At 45.9% G+C, this 14,458-nt stretch overlaps 1 protein-coding gene across 4 annotated transcripts in view; it reads right to left on the reverse strand.

Moving 5' to 3' along the window:
- The window catches only part of RAD54L2 (RAD54 like 2), a 126,078-nt gene that overhangs the window by 17,781 nt on the left and 93,839 nt on the right, over positions 1-14,458 (reverse strand). For all 4 annotated transcript variants that reach the window (XM_030811673.1, XM_003257126.4, XM_030811674.1 and 1 more), the window contains 11 exons: positions 12,584-12,766; positions 12,308-12,441; positions 10,552-10,748; positions 8,841-9,183; positions 8,025-8,202; positions 6,675-6,926; positions 6,346-6,464; positions 4,485-4,603; positions 2,077-2,176; positions 825-1,030; positions 291-463 (listed from right to left, as the gene is read on the reverse strand). In XM_030811673.1, the coding sequence (XP_030667533.1) occupies positions 291-463; positions 825-1,030; positions 2,077-2,176; positions 4,485-4,603; positions 6,346-6,464; positions 6,675-6,926; positions 8,025-8,202; positions 8,841-9,183; positions 10,552-10,748; positions 12,308-12,441; positions 12,584-12,766 (2,004 nt within the window). The remainder of the gene's footprint in view (positions 1-290; positions 464-824; positions 1,031-2,076; positions 2,177-4,484; positions 4,604-6,345; positions 6,465-6,674; positions 6,927-8,024; positions 8,203-8,840; positions 9,184-10,551; positions 10,749-12,307; positions 12,442-12,583; positions 12,767-14,458) is intronic.

Below are 14,458 nucleotides of genomic sequence, written 5' to 3' on the forward strand. Positions count from 1 at the left end.
AATTAACAAACTACATTTTTAGAACTTTCCCCCTCTCTTTCTGCTAAGAAGACGCACACTGGCCAAATTATTATACATGGCTAACCTTAGCACTCCCAGGACCAGATTAGGGGATGGGGTAAGTAGTTGGGGGCAGGGAGGGGGACGGAGTGGGGCAAGAAAAAGAAGTCCTTGAGTCCAAGTCACCTGCATGAAACATCACCTCAGATGAAGAAAACAAGCTTACAAGACAAGCCTCCTTTGACAGAGAGACTGCCACTCTGGGGACTGCATGCATACCAAGTTCTTACCTTGGTGATGAGGTGAGGGTACTTCAGACAGGCCAGTTGCAGGACTGACTCCTTGATCCCCTTTACGTTCAAGGAAACTTGGGGAGCTGGCTCCTTCTCAACAAAGTGCAGTAGGTTTTCCACCTCTTTCCGCGTGAAGTTCAGCATTGGATTTAGATCATCCACCACCCGATCTAGAAGGATAAAGACATGAAGAAAGTCAGCACATGGCATTAAAAACTGTAAAGGTCACTAATAATGAAAAGTCATCCCATATCTGAAAGTCAAAGACTAGGTCTGAGGTGCTGGTGATACTGGAAACATCATATAAGGGGAAAACTTGTATAACGAGCTTGGCTGTTATCATTAAACTCACCTTCAAGAAGTTGAGGTCAATTACCTTTTAAGCAATTTGAATTAGAATGAGATAGGAGGAAATGCTGGCTTTCTCGAAGCCTGCCTGTGTTCCCATATCCTGCTCCTCTCCCACCCTTGATACTAAAAGGATGGTAGCCAGTATAGATGTGCCTCTCCGAAATCTGGAAGATGGCCCACCTGACATGCCCTGCTTGGAAATCTGACGGTCATAGATCTTCTTTTCTAGAGTGTAATCAGCCACAAGGCGATAGATGTAACAGGGCTTTTTCTGGCCGTAACGGTATACCCGACATACAGCCTGGGCATCATGGCAAGGGTTCCAGGAAGCATCAAACACCACCACTCGGTTGGCACCAATCAGATTCACACCCAAGCATCCGGCCCTTTAAAAGACAAGCCAACAATCACAGAGCCTTTAGTCTTAAAAAAGGTTTTCAAATCAGTTTTGCCCTCTGTGACTTCTACCCCAATATTACTCTGTCCTAAGCCCTAAGCACAACATACTCAAAGATTTTGCTGTCCTGCTGATAAACAGTACATTCCTCAAGCACTGAAAATTGTGCCCTGAAATCCAACATGAAAGTGTCTACCAGCTCAGAAAGAAAACTCACTCTCCTCTGTAACAAGTAAGGCCCCCGCATCCTGGCCTTGGAGTGATGTCCCTTGGTGAGGGGAAACTTCTGCACACAGATGTTTCCACTATTTTAAGTCTAACAGCTTAGGAGAGTGACTGGCTTACATCCTGCCAAGGGCATTACGATGGCAGAAGGCAGCACAGCCTTCAAGCTGCTTGGCATGAGACAATACCATCAGCCTTTTACAGTTACCTTGCACTTTCTACTTTTTAAAACACTTTCATATTCATCACATCATCTAAGCCTCATAACACTCCTGAGAGAAAAGCCAATTAAAACCCTTGGGCATTTTGTTGTTGTTTGTTTGTTTGTTTGTTTTTAAATGAGATAGGGTCTCACTCTGTCGCTTAGGCTGGAATGCAGTGGCTCAATCACAGCTCACTGCAGCTTCGACCTCTCAGACTCAAGCCATCCTCCCGCCTCTGCCTCCCAAGTAGCTGGGACCACAGGCGCATGCCACCACACTCAGCTAATTGTTTGATCTTTTGTACAGACAAAGTCTCAGTATCTTGAATCCCTGGGTTCAAGCAATCTTCCCACCTTGGCCTCCCAAAGTGCTGGGGTTACAGGCATGAGCCACAACCATTGTTAATGAAGGTCTCAAAAAATTTTATGATACTATCATGACTGCCCTGCTAACCTAATTTCCTTTTGAAGTCCCCTCTCTGACCCCAAAAACAAGTTACAAACCTGAGCTGATCTCTTCTGAGGGAACTTGGAGTTTTGGGGTACCAGCCCAGGTGGCCAACTGCCTGAACAGATTCCTCTGACCTCCCCTCTTGGGATCCACTCACCTTGTAGAGAGAAGGAACAGCCAGGTGGTGAGGTTGCTGGGATCATTGAACTGATTAATGAGCCGCTCCCTCTCAAAGGCAGGGGTGCTACCATCTAGCCCTAGGAAGGAAGGAAAACCATAAGAAGTGGATATATTAGAGCACGGATATACAGCAAAATCACTGGGCAAATGTGTTTTAAAGAGCAAAACAAACAGAAACACAACAGTGCTCAGATCTCACCCCTTGGACGTATCATGGGTCTACAGTAAGTAAGGCCCAGGCATCTAAAATTTGAAAATACCCCCAGGTGATTCTCACCTGCACCATGGATTATAAACTACATTTCTCCCCTTTACTATCTTAGGTCAATTCTAAAGCCAAGAATCCTAGACTTCGGAATGTATAGTAATCACCTAGGGAATTTGGAAAATACTGGCTCAAGATGACCTCTCTGTCTTAGCCTTGTGAGTCCTGGTGAGTGCAGAACTAAGGGTTTTGATATGGATGATGTTCCTCCACCAGGAATCTGCATTTTTTTTTTTTTTTTTTTGAGACAGAGTCTTGCTCTGTCGCCCAGGCTGGAGCGCAATGGGGCAATCTTGGCTCACTGCAAGCTCTGCCTCCTGGGTTCACGCCATTCTCCTGCCTCAGCCTCCTAAGTAGCTGGGACTACAGGTGCCCACCACCACGCCCAGCTAATTTTTTGTATTTTTAGTAGAGATGGGGTTTCACTGTGTTAGCCAGGATGGTCTCAATCTCCTGACCTCGTGATCTGCCAACCTCGGCCTCCCAAAGTGCTGGGATTACAGGCGTGAGCCACCGCGCCCGGCCAGGAATCTGCATTTTTAACAAGCTCCTGAAGCTAAGAACTTGCTGTAAAGAGACATAAAGGAAATATATCTGGAACAGTAGGATAGAACACATGAATGAAAGGAGGGAAGCTCCAAAGAGGGAGAAAAAATAGGCTTTAGGGCCGGGCACAGTGGCTCACGCCTGTAATCCCAACAGTTTGGGAGGCCAAGGCATGCAGATCACGAGGTCAAGAGATCGAGACCATCCTGACCCACATGGTGAAACCCCGTCTCTACTAAAAATACAAAAATTAGCTGGGCGTGGTGGCTTGTGCCTATAGTCCCAGTACGTGGGAGGCTGAGGCAGGAGAATCGCTTGAACCTGGGAGATGGAGGCTGCAGTGAGCCGAGATCACGCCACTGCACTCCAGCCTAGCAACAGAGTGAGACTTCGTCTCAAAAAAAAAAAAAAAAGACTTCAGTTAAGAAGCATAAATAGTAACAGCAACACTTGTCATCTCGAGTAAATGGCAAAGCTAAGGGCATGAAATACCACATGGAAAACTGAATTACTACTGTTGTAGGAAGCAACAGTTTAATTGCTTGGTACTGGGGTTCTATGTCAGGACCCCAACCTACTTTTCCAACCTGAGTTCCAACAGTTCCCAAACACAGCTCACCACTGATTCACAGGGCAAGCTCTGAGCCACACCTTGTGCTGGGGGTCTTCTTGCTACTCCCTGAACCTCCAGTTCTCTAAATCCTTCCATTAGGGCAGTGGTTCTCAATGAGGGCAATTTCTCCATACTCCCACTCCCCACGGGACATTTGGCAACGTCTGGAGATATTTTTGGTTGGCAAAACTGAGAGATAATACTGCCATCTAGTGAGTAGAAACCAAGCATGCTACTAAATGTCCTATAATATACAGGACAGCCCCTTACAACAAAGAATTATCTGGCCCAAATGTCAGCAGTGCTGAGGTCTGTATTTCTCAACCTTTTTTTCATTACCACCCCACTAAGGAATGACTTTTTTTTTTTCCCAATGACACTATGTCCTCCATGAAATTTAATACCACAGATATACTGTATATCTGTTTATGTACTGTATGTACTGTGACTTAAACATTTTAAAAGTTAAGATTTCTGCCCCCTGCTCAAAAAAAAAAAAAATGTTCATCCCCTTAAAGTATTATCTCCCCAACAGAGAATGCATGATCTAGGCTTGTGTTCACTCTAATCTTTCAGCCTGGAATGATCCTCAGGCAACACTAGCCCTGTGTATTCAAATCCTCCCCATTTTTGAGATGCCTTAGCTAATCATCCTCACCACAGTGATTCTATCCTCCTTAGAACCCCAGTTAGGGCACTCAATTGTTCTTGAATTGTCACATCTCAGATGAAGAGGACTATGCCTTCTATTTCTCTACACTCTCCCATCTCTCTCAATCCCCCAGCCCCTAGTATAGTACCTTGTACACAACAGCTGGCTCTTAGTATCCCCCTGCTCCTTGGCTAATCACAAATATTCCTATGCATTTGATGGAGTGGAGAAAGAGAAAGAGAGAGAAGGAAAGGAAACCCTTAAGCAGACCTTGCCAAGGATTCAAGAACAATGCAACAATGAACTCACGGAAGTAGCTGATGTTTCGAACCCACTTCTGTGCTCCTTGCCCCTCGGCACCAGGTGGACAGGGTACTTCTCGTTTTCCAAGGAATTCCTCGATGAGAGCCAAGGTGGAAAGACTCTGGCTGAAACGGAAAACATTTCATTCAGATGGCTCCCAGAATCAAGGGAACATTGTTCCCAATAGGTCCATACTCTTGTGCAACTTTCTGACAATGGGAGCTCCCACAACCTACCACTGATAAGAGGTAACTGTAGGCTGGGCACAATGGCTCAAGCCTATAATCCCAGCACTTTGGGAGGCCGAGGCAGGTGGATCACCTGAGGTCAGGAGTTCGAGACCAGCCTGGCCAACATGGCAAAACCCCATCTGTACTAAACATACAAAAATTAGCTGGGTGCAGTGGCACACGCCTGTAATCCCAGCTATTTGGGAGGCTAAGGCAGGAGAATCACTTGAACCTGGGAGGTGGAGGCTGCAGTGCAGGATCACGCCATTGCATTCCAGTCTGGGCAACAAGAGTGAAACTCTGTCTCAGAAAAAAAAAAGGGGGGTAACTCTAGTTCGGGCACAGTGGCTCACGCCTGTAATCCCAGCACTTGGGAGGCCGAGGCGGGTGGATCACCTGAGGTCAGGAGTTTGAGACCAATCTGGCCAACATGATGAAACCCCATCTCTACTAAAAATCCAAAAATAATTAGCCTGGCATGGTGGCACATGCCTGTGGTCCCAGCTACTCAGGAGGCTGAAGCAGGAGAATTGCTTGAACCTGGGAGGTGGAAGATGCAGTGAGCCAAGATCACACCACTGCACTCCAGCCTGGGCAGGAAGAGTGAAACTCCATCTCAAAAAAAAAAGAAAAAGAAAAAGAAAGAGGTAACTCTACCAAGAACAACCAAGGGTATCCTTCCTAGCGCATAATGGGAGCAGAGTCATCCACATACTTACGACTACCACCACACTGAAAAAATACTCTCTTCATTCTTCACTTCCACAATTGAAAATGTCTGGGGTTTAGCTCAATGCAGAGTAACAAATAGCATTCAGCATTAAACACTACCACTGCATGAATATACATCAGATATGATTATGGGTTTTACTAGAGAGACAAAATCACTCGACTGCTTCCAAGATATCATGAGAGCCAGTGTCCTTAGAAGTGATCCAGAAAATCAACACTAGGCTCTCCCCAAGCTAGCATCACTGCTGTCCTCTCAAAGTGTGTCACATGTAGAAGCCCTCACTCTGAGGCTCTTGAGCCAGGCTCCTGCCACTTGGCTCTTCTTGGAGCATAATCTGGTCAGATTATAAAGAAGGAGAAGCAATCAACTTCGTTTTCCTGGGGAGTCAAGCCTTAATGAGACTCAAAGCTCTAGCCAGACTGAGAATATAACTCTGGAGCAAACTACATCACTTATTTGGCTTTAAAGACAAAGCTTAAAACTAAAATAAAAGGTTGGGGTGGGATAGAAGATTAAACCAAGGGTCAGCAAACATTTTCTGTAAAAGGACAGATAGCAAACAGTTTAGGCTTTCTTGGCCACATAGAATCTCTGCTGCATATTCTTTGTATGTTTTTTATAACCTTTTAAAAATGTAAAAACTATCCTTAGCTCTCAAAGTAAACAAAAACAGCCCAGAATTTGAAAGATTAAAGACTCCAGTGCTAACCTAGGGTTCTAAATTGTTCTCTGTGGAGAAATCAAATTGGGCAATGAAAGAAACTCCAAGAGACAGACAACATGCAAGAAGGTCCTCACAATAAGCACTTGGTGGGAGGCGGAGGTCGCCTTGGTCTTGCTCTGTGGTGGTTTTGTCATTCTTTACCATAGACACACAGCCTCAAATGGAAGTTTCTCATCCTACCTAAACACAAGGATCTTGTCCCCAAGCTTCACACTTTCCTCAATCAGGTGGAAAAGCAGTACCATCTTGGGAGAGTTTTCTAGGACTCCAGTCTGGTAATTAGTCAGAAGGTCCTTGGCCTGCAAGAGAGAAACAAGGCAGCTTAGAGCAGGCCCAAGGCCAGATCACTAGAAATAAAATTATTTCCTTCCAAGGCAGCAGCTCACTGGCCACCTTTATAATTCCATACAGAGACCCTAGCCATGCATCCCTACCCCTTCCCCAGGCAGGGCTTGCACCATCCCTTCTCAGCAATAGTCTATGGTTCCTGAAGGATCTGCTTGACTCACCCATTCATATGTGACGATGTTGTTGCCTCGCTCCTGGAAAGGGTTGAAGCCAACGCCCTGTAGGAACTTGCTATTGGTTGCCTCTCCCATTGAGGAAGCCAAGGTGCTATCCTCTCCCTTGCCTTTTGTTCCCTGTGGTGGACAGCGGGCACTGGTCCCCGCAGAGCCAAGTTCTTCCACGTCTAAGTCCTGCTCATTGGCCAAGCTCTCCTTCTGAAGGGCTTCATACAGCACATCAGGGTGATTCCAGATCTGAGGTTCAAGGAAAGGGAGAGGAGACACAGGACAAAGAACATTCCAAAGGTGTCCCAGGGGTCTGGAAACACATACTTGCTCAAACACACACATCCCACAATAAACACTGTCACACCAAAAATTAAAGTTAGAGCCCTTCACAGCCAAAGGGCCTGCATATTTGTTTTGATTACCAGTTCTGGTCACCATGACACATGAATGGCAGCATTCATACCAGGAGCCATGCCAGTAAGTATGTTTGATACATAATCAAAAAAGCTGTCACAAGCCTTTTTGACATTCTTATTCAAATAAGAGTAAGAATGTTCCAGTTTCACAGTGTGGCTACCGTCTGCTACTGTATAAAACGATAGACAAAATGTATCTGACTTATAGTAGACCAATCACATATCATTTCACAGAGTATTCCTAGCAAGAGTTGAGAACTCCCTGGAGAAGAGAGGAAAGGAAGAAGGAAGGATGCAGTGATACCAAAGCATCATCACAGACCATGTTTGCCTTAGTTTCCTGGCCTTGACCCAGGACTGTGGCTATAAAAGAAATATTTGGAAACCCCTCCTGTCCCCAGAGACATACCTTCTGCTGACTTATTAAAGCAGTGGTCAATTAAGAATAATACCTAACAGGTCTGCTGAAGAGTAGCCAGGGGTAGAGGTATGAAGTCAATGAAACAGGTCCCTCAACAAAAGAATGAGAGAGAGGTCTCAATCTGATTAAGTATGGAATCCAATGGAAGGTACCTCTAATAACTTGTCTAAGCTATATATCTCTTGAATTCTGATTATGCTAGCAGTCAAAAACGCTGCCCCACAGTATTTTTCCATTAATCCCCTTGGAATAACAAGTTGTGCAGCTGAGTTGCACACTGCAGGGAGCACCAGTTATATTACACTGTGTGAATGGCACCCCCAGGAGTTATGTGGTACACAACCAGCACCTCTCTCCTTGGAGCCCCCAAACCTCCAGTGCAGTGAACTGAGGTGGCCCCCTCTCACTTTATTCTTCCTTTATTGAAGACTCTCAGTAGGACTAATTCCCTTGGGACCATGTGTATCCTTAGTACCCATCTCAATCTTCCCTGAGGCCCCAATGCACCTTGCAACACACACAGAATGCCTTAAGGGGGTTCAGCCCCAGCCAACCGCTGCTACCACAGTCCCGGAAGCGATCCATGAACTGTGTGTACAAATCTCGCTGGATCCTGGAGAGCCGCACAAGGATCACATTTTCTTCCTTGGCAGGGAGATGAATCTTCAGCACAGTGTGGCCTCTCCTATGGAGGCAAACAGATCAGAAATGGCATGGTAGTGTGGCCAGGAGGGGTCAGCACAAGATAAAAACAGAGCCTTTTGCACTCCTGCCACACCTCCCTCTTGAGGATCTCAACATGCACTGCAGCCTTGCAATAATGCAGAGTGGTTCAACAACCAAGAAGAAACTCACCTTAAGGATGAAAACTAACACTAAGAGGCAGAGTGACCTGTCCCAGGTCGTGTCTGACTGCATGACAGAGACAGGGGAACTTGAGGTTCTTACTTTAACTTGGGCTGCCTCTCTGAGCTTTCACTCCATATGCCATCTCAACAAGGAAAAATGAGGGGTCTGCTTTAGACTAGCCGAAGGTAAGTCAGCAGAATGGTACCTTTCTTGCTTCTCTCAGCAAGTAAGACAGGTGTCTCCAGTACCTTTAAAGATAACTTTTGAGAGAAGCACTTCTAGGCCAAACTTTCAGAGAACTGAAACAGTGGATATCCACCATCTGCTAGCTTGTCACAGGAAGCAAAGTTTTACTACTGCCCCAGGGAAGGGGCCCTCCTACTCCAACACCCTATCCTGTATAACAGGCTTGGCATGCCCTTGGCAAAAGGGCCCTCTGAAAATTCAGGAAGGAGGACCCTGAGGATGGCTCACCTCTGCACAAAGCCCTCCAGAAGACTGTGCAGGACATGGCTCCGGTACCGCATGAGACGGACGTCCTGAGGTGTGCTGTCAATACATTGCCCATTCAGGATAGGGCGTTCAAACATGTTGCTGAACTCCTGCCGGGTGCCAAGGAAGTCTGGGCGCACAAAGTCCACCATGCACCAGTACTCAATGAGGTTGTTTTGCAGAGGGTACCCAGTCAGCACCACCCGGCGGCGAGAGCGGATATTCTTCAGAGCCTGTGAGGTGCTGGCCTGGCAGTTTTTGATGCGGTGCCCCTCATCACAGATTACTACATCAGGGCCAGGGCGGCATAAAGCCTTCTCAAACTCTAGGGAGGGAAGAGGATCCGGAGTCAGAGGGTGACAGGGCCTGCTCTTAGTCAATAATATGAGAAGTAGGGGTGCACCCTGGAGGAGACAGAAGAAATGAAGGAAGCAGGAAAGCAAGAGTCAGCCCCCCTTGGTGACAGGGTGCCAGCCATTCAAGCTCCTGGATATGACTGGTATGACTTGGTATGATGCTAATCTGGCAGTTGACTCTTTTTTTTCTTTTTTGAGACGGAGTCTCACACTGTCGTCCAGGCTGGAGTGCAGTGGCACAATCTCCGCTCGCTGCAACCTCTGCCTCCCGAGTTCAAGCGATTCTCCTGCCTCAGCCTCCCAAGCAGCTGGGATTAGAGGCATGAGCCACCATGCCTGGCTAATTTTTTGTATTTTTAGTAGAGATGGGGTTTCACCATGTTGGCCAGGCTGGTCTCGAACTCCTGACCTCGTGATCTGCCTCTGGCAGTTGACTCTTGCAATAAATATCCCTTTCCCCCATTCCGTTCCTTTCCTTACTTTATTTTTCTTTATGTGAAAAGTATAACTGACTTGCATTCCTAGGGCTTAGACCAACTGGGCAGCAGAGAGAGGGACCTTACAGAGTGCCAGCCTAGGATTAAAAATGCATCTGGATGAAACCAATAGGAATAATCCAGACACTTTAGTGGGCTCTCACCATTGCCAGCGTCTTGTCTCCATCTGAGGGCTGGCTGGTAGGAGCTAGCTAAAGGACAGGGTCTTCCCGCAGTTATTCTCCAGTCATTGCTAAATGGCAAATGCATCCCAGCTCTACCATAGAAGCAAACCTAGAACAAACATAATCTCATAGATGAAGAGACTTCTAAAGTGAAATGGCCTCTGAACCCTTAAAAACTTTCTTCCCCAAATGAGCAAAGGCCCCTTAGAAGATGGAGTAGAATTAGAACTATGACAGGAATGGTTTTCACTAAAAGCAACTGGGATAAATTCTTTTTTATAAACTCACAAACAATAGTATTACTACTTTGTCTTTATATTAGTGATTTAAACACTTTATATTTTCTTCATGCTTTCTCAGAACATCTCTAGAAAGTGGTAAAGGAAATGGTTACTATTCCAACTGTTCTGTAAGAGAAACAGGGATAGACGAACAGAGGAATCTCCCCCAAGCCAGGTGTGGCCTGGCCTAACCATAACTGCACAGCTGGCAGAGAAAGCAGTACTTTCTAAGAGCCATTGGAAGTCATCCTACTCATCTTGGGAACCAGGATTTTTGGTCCATGATAACAATTCACATCAATAATGCACTTTACATCTGACTAGGCGCTATTAGTAGACATGATTTCTTTTTTCCTTAAACACCAACAAGAGTATTCCTGGGATAGGCTGCCCACCTCTCCGAAACTCCTGCTGCCGATCTTCCTCATCTAGATCAATGATGACTGGGTGAGAACGTTTCTTGGTTTTCTTCGGTCTACCTGTGGCAAATGATTTCTTCAGAGTGAGGAGTCTGTACATCTCATACCCCATCAGCAGCACGCCACCCTCTGACACCCAATCAGCCATCACTTTAGCACGAGATGCCATCGTCCTGCAAGATGAACAGAGAAAACTGTGTGAGATGTAAATTATATCTCAAGAATTATTGTTTCTGCTGCTCCCAAGGAAGAGTTGCTCACAATCAAAGCTGTGTTGATGTACATTCAGAACTTCTTGTTACCAAAGATTTCATGTGGCAGCAAGCACAGGGCTAGCCTACCACCCAAGAACCTCCCATCATCCCAGAGAAACTAACTGCACTCAGGATGAACTGGATCATTGATGGTGGTTAAACAGCAAGAAACATAGCAATTCAACTATACAAGGCAAGAGAAAATGACAACCCCCTTGGATATTCAGGCATGACTACAACTCAACATTTGAAGGAGGATTTCAATCCCATGATAAATACAAGGTCACAGAAGGAAAGGCAACATTCTGCAGTTTACTTGCCTGGACTCAAGTGAATAAAGAGCCACAAACAGTAAAGAGGAAAGATGAGAAGAGACCAGATGACCCTCAGTAAGTCACTCGACTTCCAAACACCAGAGCCCTCACGGTATTTCACTGACTGCATGTGGACTAAAACTCCTGAAATCTAAGAAAGCAGAGCAACCACCTGTGAGGTCAACTAATCATCTCCTCATTTTTATGTGTGTGTCCAAACATCACAAAAGGCACCCTCTGAAAAAAATACAGTAAAGTCTACTTTCTCAATTATCCACACCAATGAGGGGAAAGGTTAGCATGTAGAGCTGGTTTGTTGGATCAAGAAATAGCTTTAGACTTTTGGAAATCAAGTCGACTTTATGGCATACATATATAGATAATTTTATTTAAATCTAAAACAAAGCAAGGCTTACACCTTTCAGAGCTTTGGAGTTGTACCATTAAAGGTCAATTGCAGACCAGTGCTTAAAAGAAGTGACTAATGATTAGGTTTTTAAAAAAAGTGAAATGTAATAAGTAAAAAATTAGACAGTAGAGGCCAGGCATGGTGGCTTACGCCTGTAATCCCAACACTCTGGGCGGACAAGGTGAGCGGATCACCTGAGGTCAGGAGTACGAGACCAGCCTGGCCAACATGGCAAAATCCCGTCTCTACTAAAAATACAAAAATTAGCCGGACATGGTGGTGGGTGCCTGTAATCCCAGCTACTCGGGAGGCTGAGGCAGGAGAACCACTTGAACCTGGGAAGCAGAGGTTGCAGTGAACTGAGATTGCACCACTGCACTCCAGCCTGGGTGACAGAACAAGACTCCGTCTCAAAAAAAAAAAAAAAAAAAATTCAGACAGTAGGAAGATCCATTGTTTCGTGTTGCATTTTACTACGACACGCATGGGAAAATATGACCATGCCCACATATTTTTCAAGATATAAAAGCCTCCTAAAGCAGAACACAGGAAATTTCTCAGGCTACTTAACTCTGGCTTTCCTGAAAAGCTACGTACAGAAAAAAATAAGTAGCAAGAACAGAGAAAGTGATACATCAAGAAACCAAAAACAAATCTAGTGCACAGGCTACATACTCAAAGAGACTGCCTTAACATCAGATCCCGGACAGAAGTCTAAAAGGAAAGGGGCAGAGAAGAAAGGGCAGGCCACCTACTTGTGCTCATCATTCAAGATGTGAACTTTAAAGAACCGAGGTTGGACTTCTTCAGGCTTGTTGTCAGCCGGGAGGGCTTCAGGAGGTGGAAGCCACATGTTGAACTCTGCCAGCCAATTCTGAAGAGTATTAACCTATTAGAAAGCCAAGTCCAAAAAGAGAGTTTTATGGAACAAACTCAGAGCTGAGCTCATCAAGCTTTTTGGTGCCCAGTAAAGGCATTAACGCAGAGCTCTTCAGGAGTGACTTAAGTGGTGCCTTCCCAAAAACTCTTACCGGCACAATGGCAAGGACTGTTTTGGCTGGCGTGTGGCGGAAGAGGACGTCGATGAAAGAGATCACTTGCAAAGTTTTCCCCAGACCCATGCTGTGGGCCAGAATACAGCCAAAGCCACTGCTGGTCTTAAACCTCTCCAGGGACTCCACTAGGTTATCGTAAAGGAACCGGATCCCGCCAATCTGACAAGGGACAAAGACATATGTCAGAGGGGCTCACAAAGATGAGGGCTCCAGTTTTTACTCACTTTGTAATTAGTAAGAATTAAGTAAATAAGACGGTGTCATAATAGATAGCAGGTGTGGATGGCCATAGAAGATTCTCTGTACTTTGAGACTGGTCTATTTGCTGGTGACAGTCCTCTTGGAAAAAACAGAAAAGGATTCACTGGTACAGTGTAACACCCCATGTAATATATGAATCAGTAGTGTCAAATCCCTGACAGGATCTTTCAGTCAGCTTGGCTTCCCTCAGCATTGGAAAGCTCACCCTCTTAAGGTGGCCCATTCCATAGGAGTAGTTTGTTTTTGTTGTTGTTTTTGAGACAGAGTCTCGCTCTGTCACCCAGGCTGGAGTGCAGTGGTGCTATCTCAACTCACTACAACCTCCGCCTCCCGGGTTCAAGCAATTCTCCTGCCGCAGCCTCCAGAGTAACTGGGATTACAGGCATGCGCCACCATGCCCGGCTAATTTTTGTATTTTCAGTGGAGACAGGGTTTCACCATGTTGCCCAGGCTGGTCTTGAACTCCTGACCTCAGGTTATCTGCCCCCCTCGGTCTCTCAAAGTGCTAGGATTACAGGCATGAGCCACTGTGCCCAACCACACAGGAGTAGTCCGTATTGCTAAGAGTTCTTTTTTTTTCTTTGAGACGGAGTCTTGCTCCGTCACCCAAGCTGGAGTGCAATGGTGCGATCTCAGCTCACTGCAACCTCCCATTTCCCTGGTTCAAGTGATTCTCCTGCCTCAGCCTCCAGAGTAGCTGGGACTACAGGTATGCACCACCATGCCCACCTAATTTTTGTATTTTTAGTAGAGACGGGCTTTCACCTTGTTGGCCAGGATGGTCTCAATCTCCTGCCCTGGTGATCTGCCCGCCTCAGCCTCCCAAAGTGCTGGGATTACAGGCACGAGCCACCATGCCTGGCCTGTTAAAGAGTTCTTGAGGCTGGGCACAATGGCTCATGCCTGTAATCCTAGTGCTTTGGGAGGCCGAGGTGTGCAGATTACCTGAGGTTGGGAGTTCAAGACCATCCTGGAGAATATGGTGAAACCCTGTCTCTACTAAAAATACAAACAATTAGCTGGGTGCAGTGGCGCACAACTGTAATCCCAGCTACTTGGGAGGCTGAGACAGGAGAATCGCTTGAGCCTGGGAGGCGGAGATTGCAGTGAGCCGAGATTGTGCCACTACACTCCAGCCTGGGCTACAGAGTGAGACTTTGTCTCAAAAACAACACCAACAACAACAACAGAAGAGTTTTTAAGCTGAGTTATGCACAATAGCCAAAATATGTAATCAACCCAGTGTCTATCAGTGGAAGAAAGGATAAAGAAAATGTGGTGCCTAGGCACAATGGAATATTATTCAGCCACGAAAAATGAAATCCTGTCATTTGCAGCGACATGGATGGAACTGGAGGTCATTATGTTAAATGAAACCCACCAGGCACAGAAAGACAAATATCACACATTCTCACTTATGTGGGAGAGCTAAAAAAGTTGATCTCATGGAAGTAGAAAATAGAATGGTAATTACCAGAGGCTGAAAAGGGAGAGGAGGGGGAGGAAGAGACGTTGGTTAATGGGTACAGAAATAGTTAGACAGGTCAGGCACAGTGGCTCACGCCTGTAATCCTAACGCTTTGGGAGGCC

Source organism: Nomascus leucogenys, chromosome 4, assembly GCF_006542625.1.
Source record: "Nomascus leucogenys isolate Asia chromosome 4, Asia_NLE_v1, whole genome shotgun sequence".
NCBI lineage: Eukaryota > Metazoa > Chordata > Mammalia > Primates > Hylobatidae > Nomascus > Nomascus leucogenys.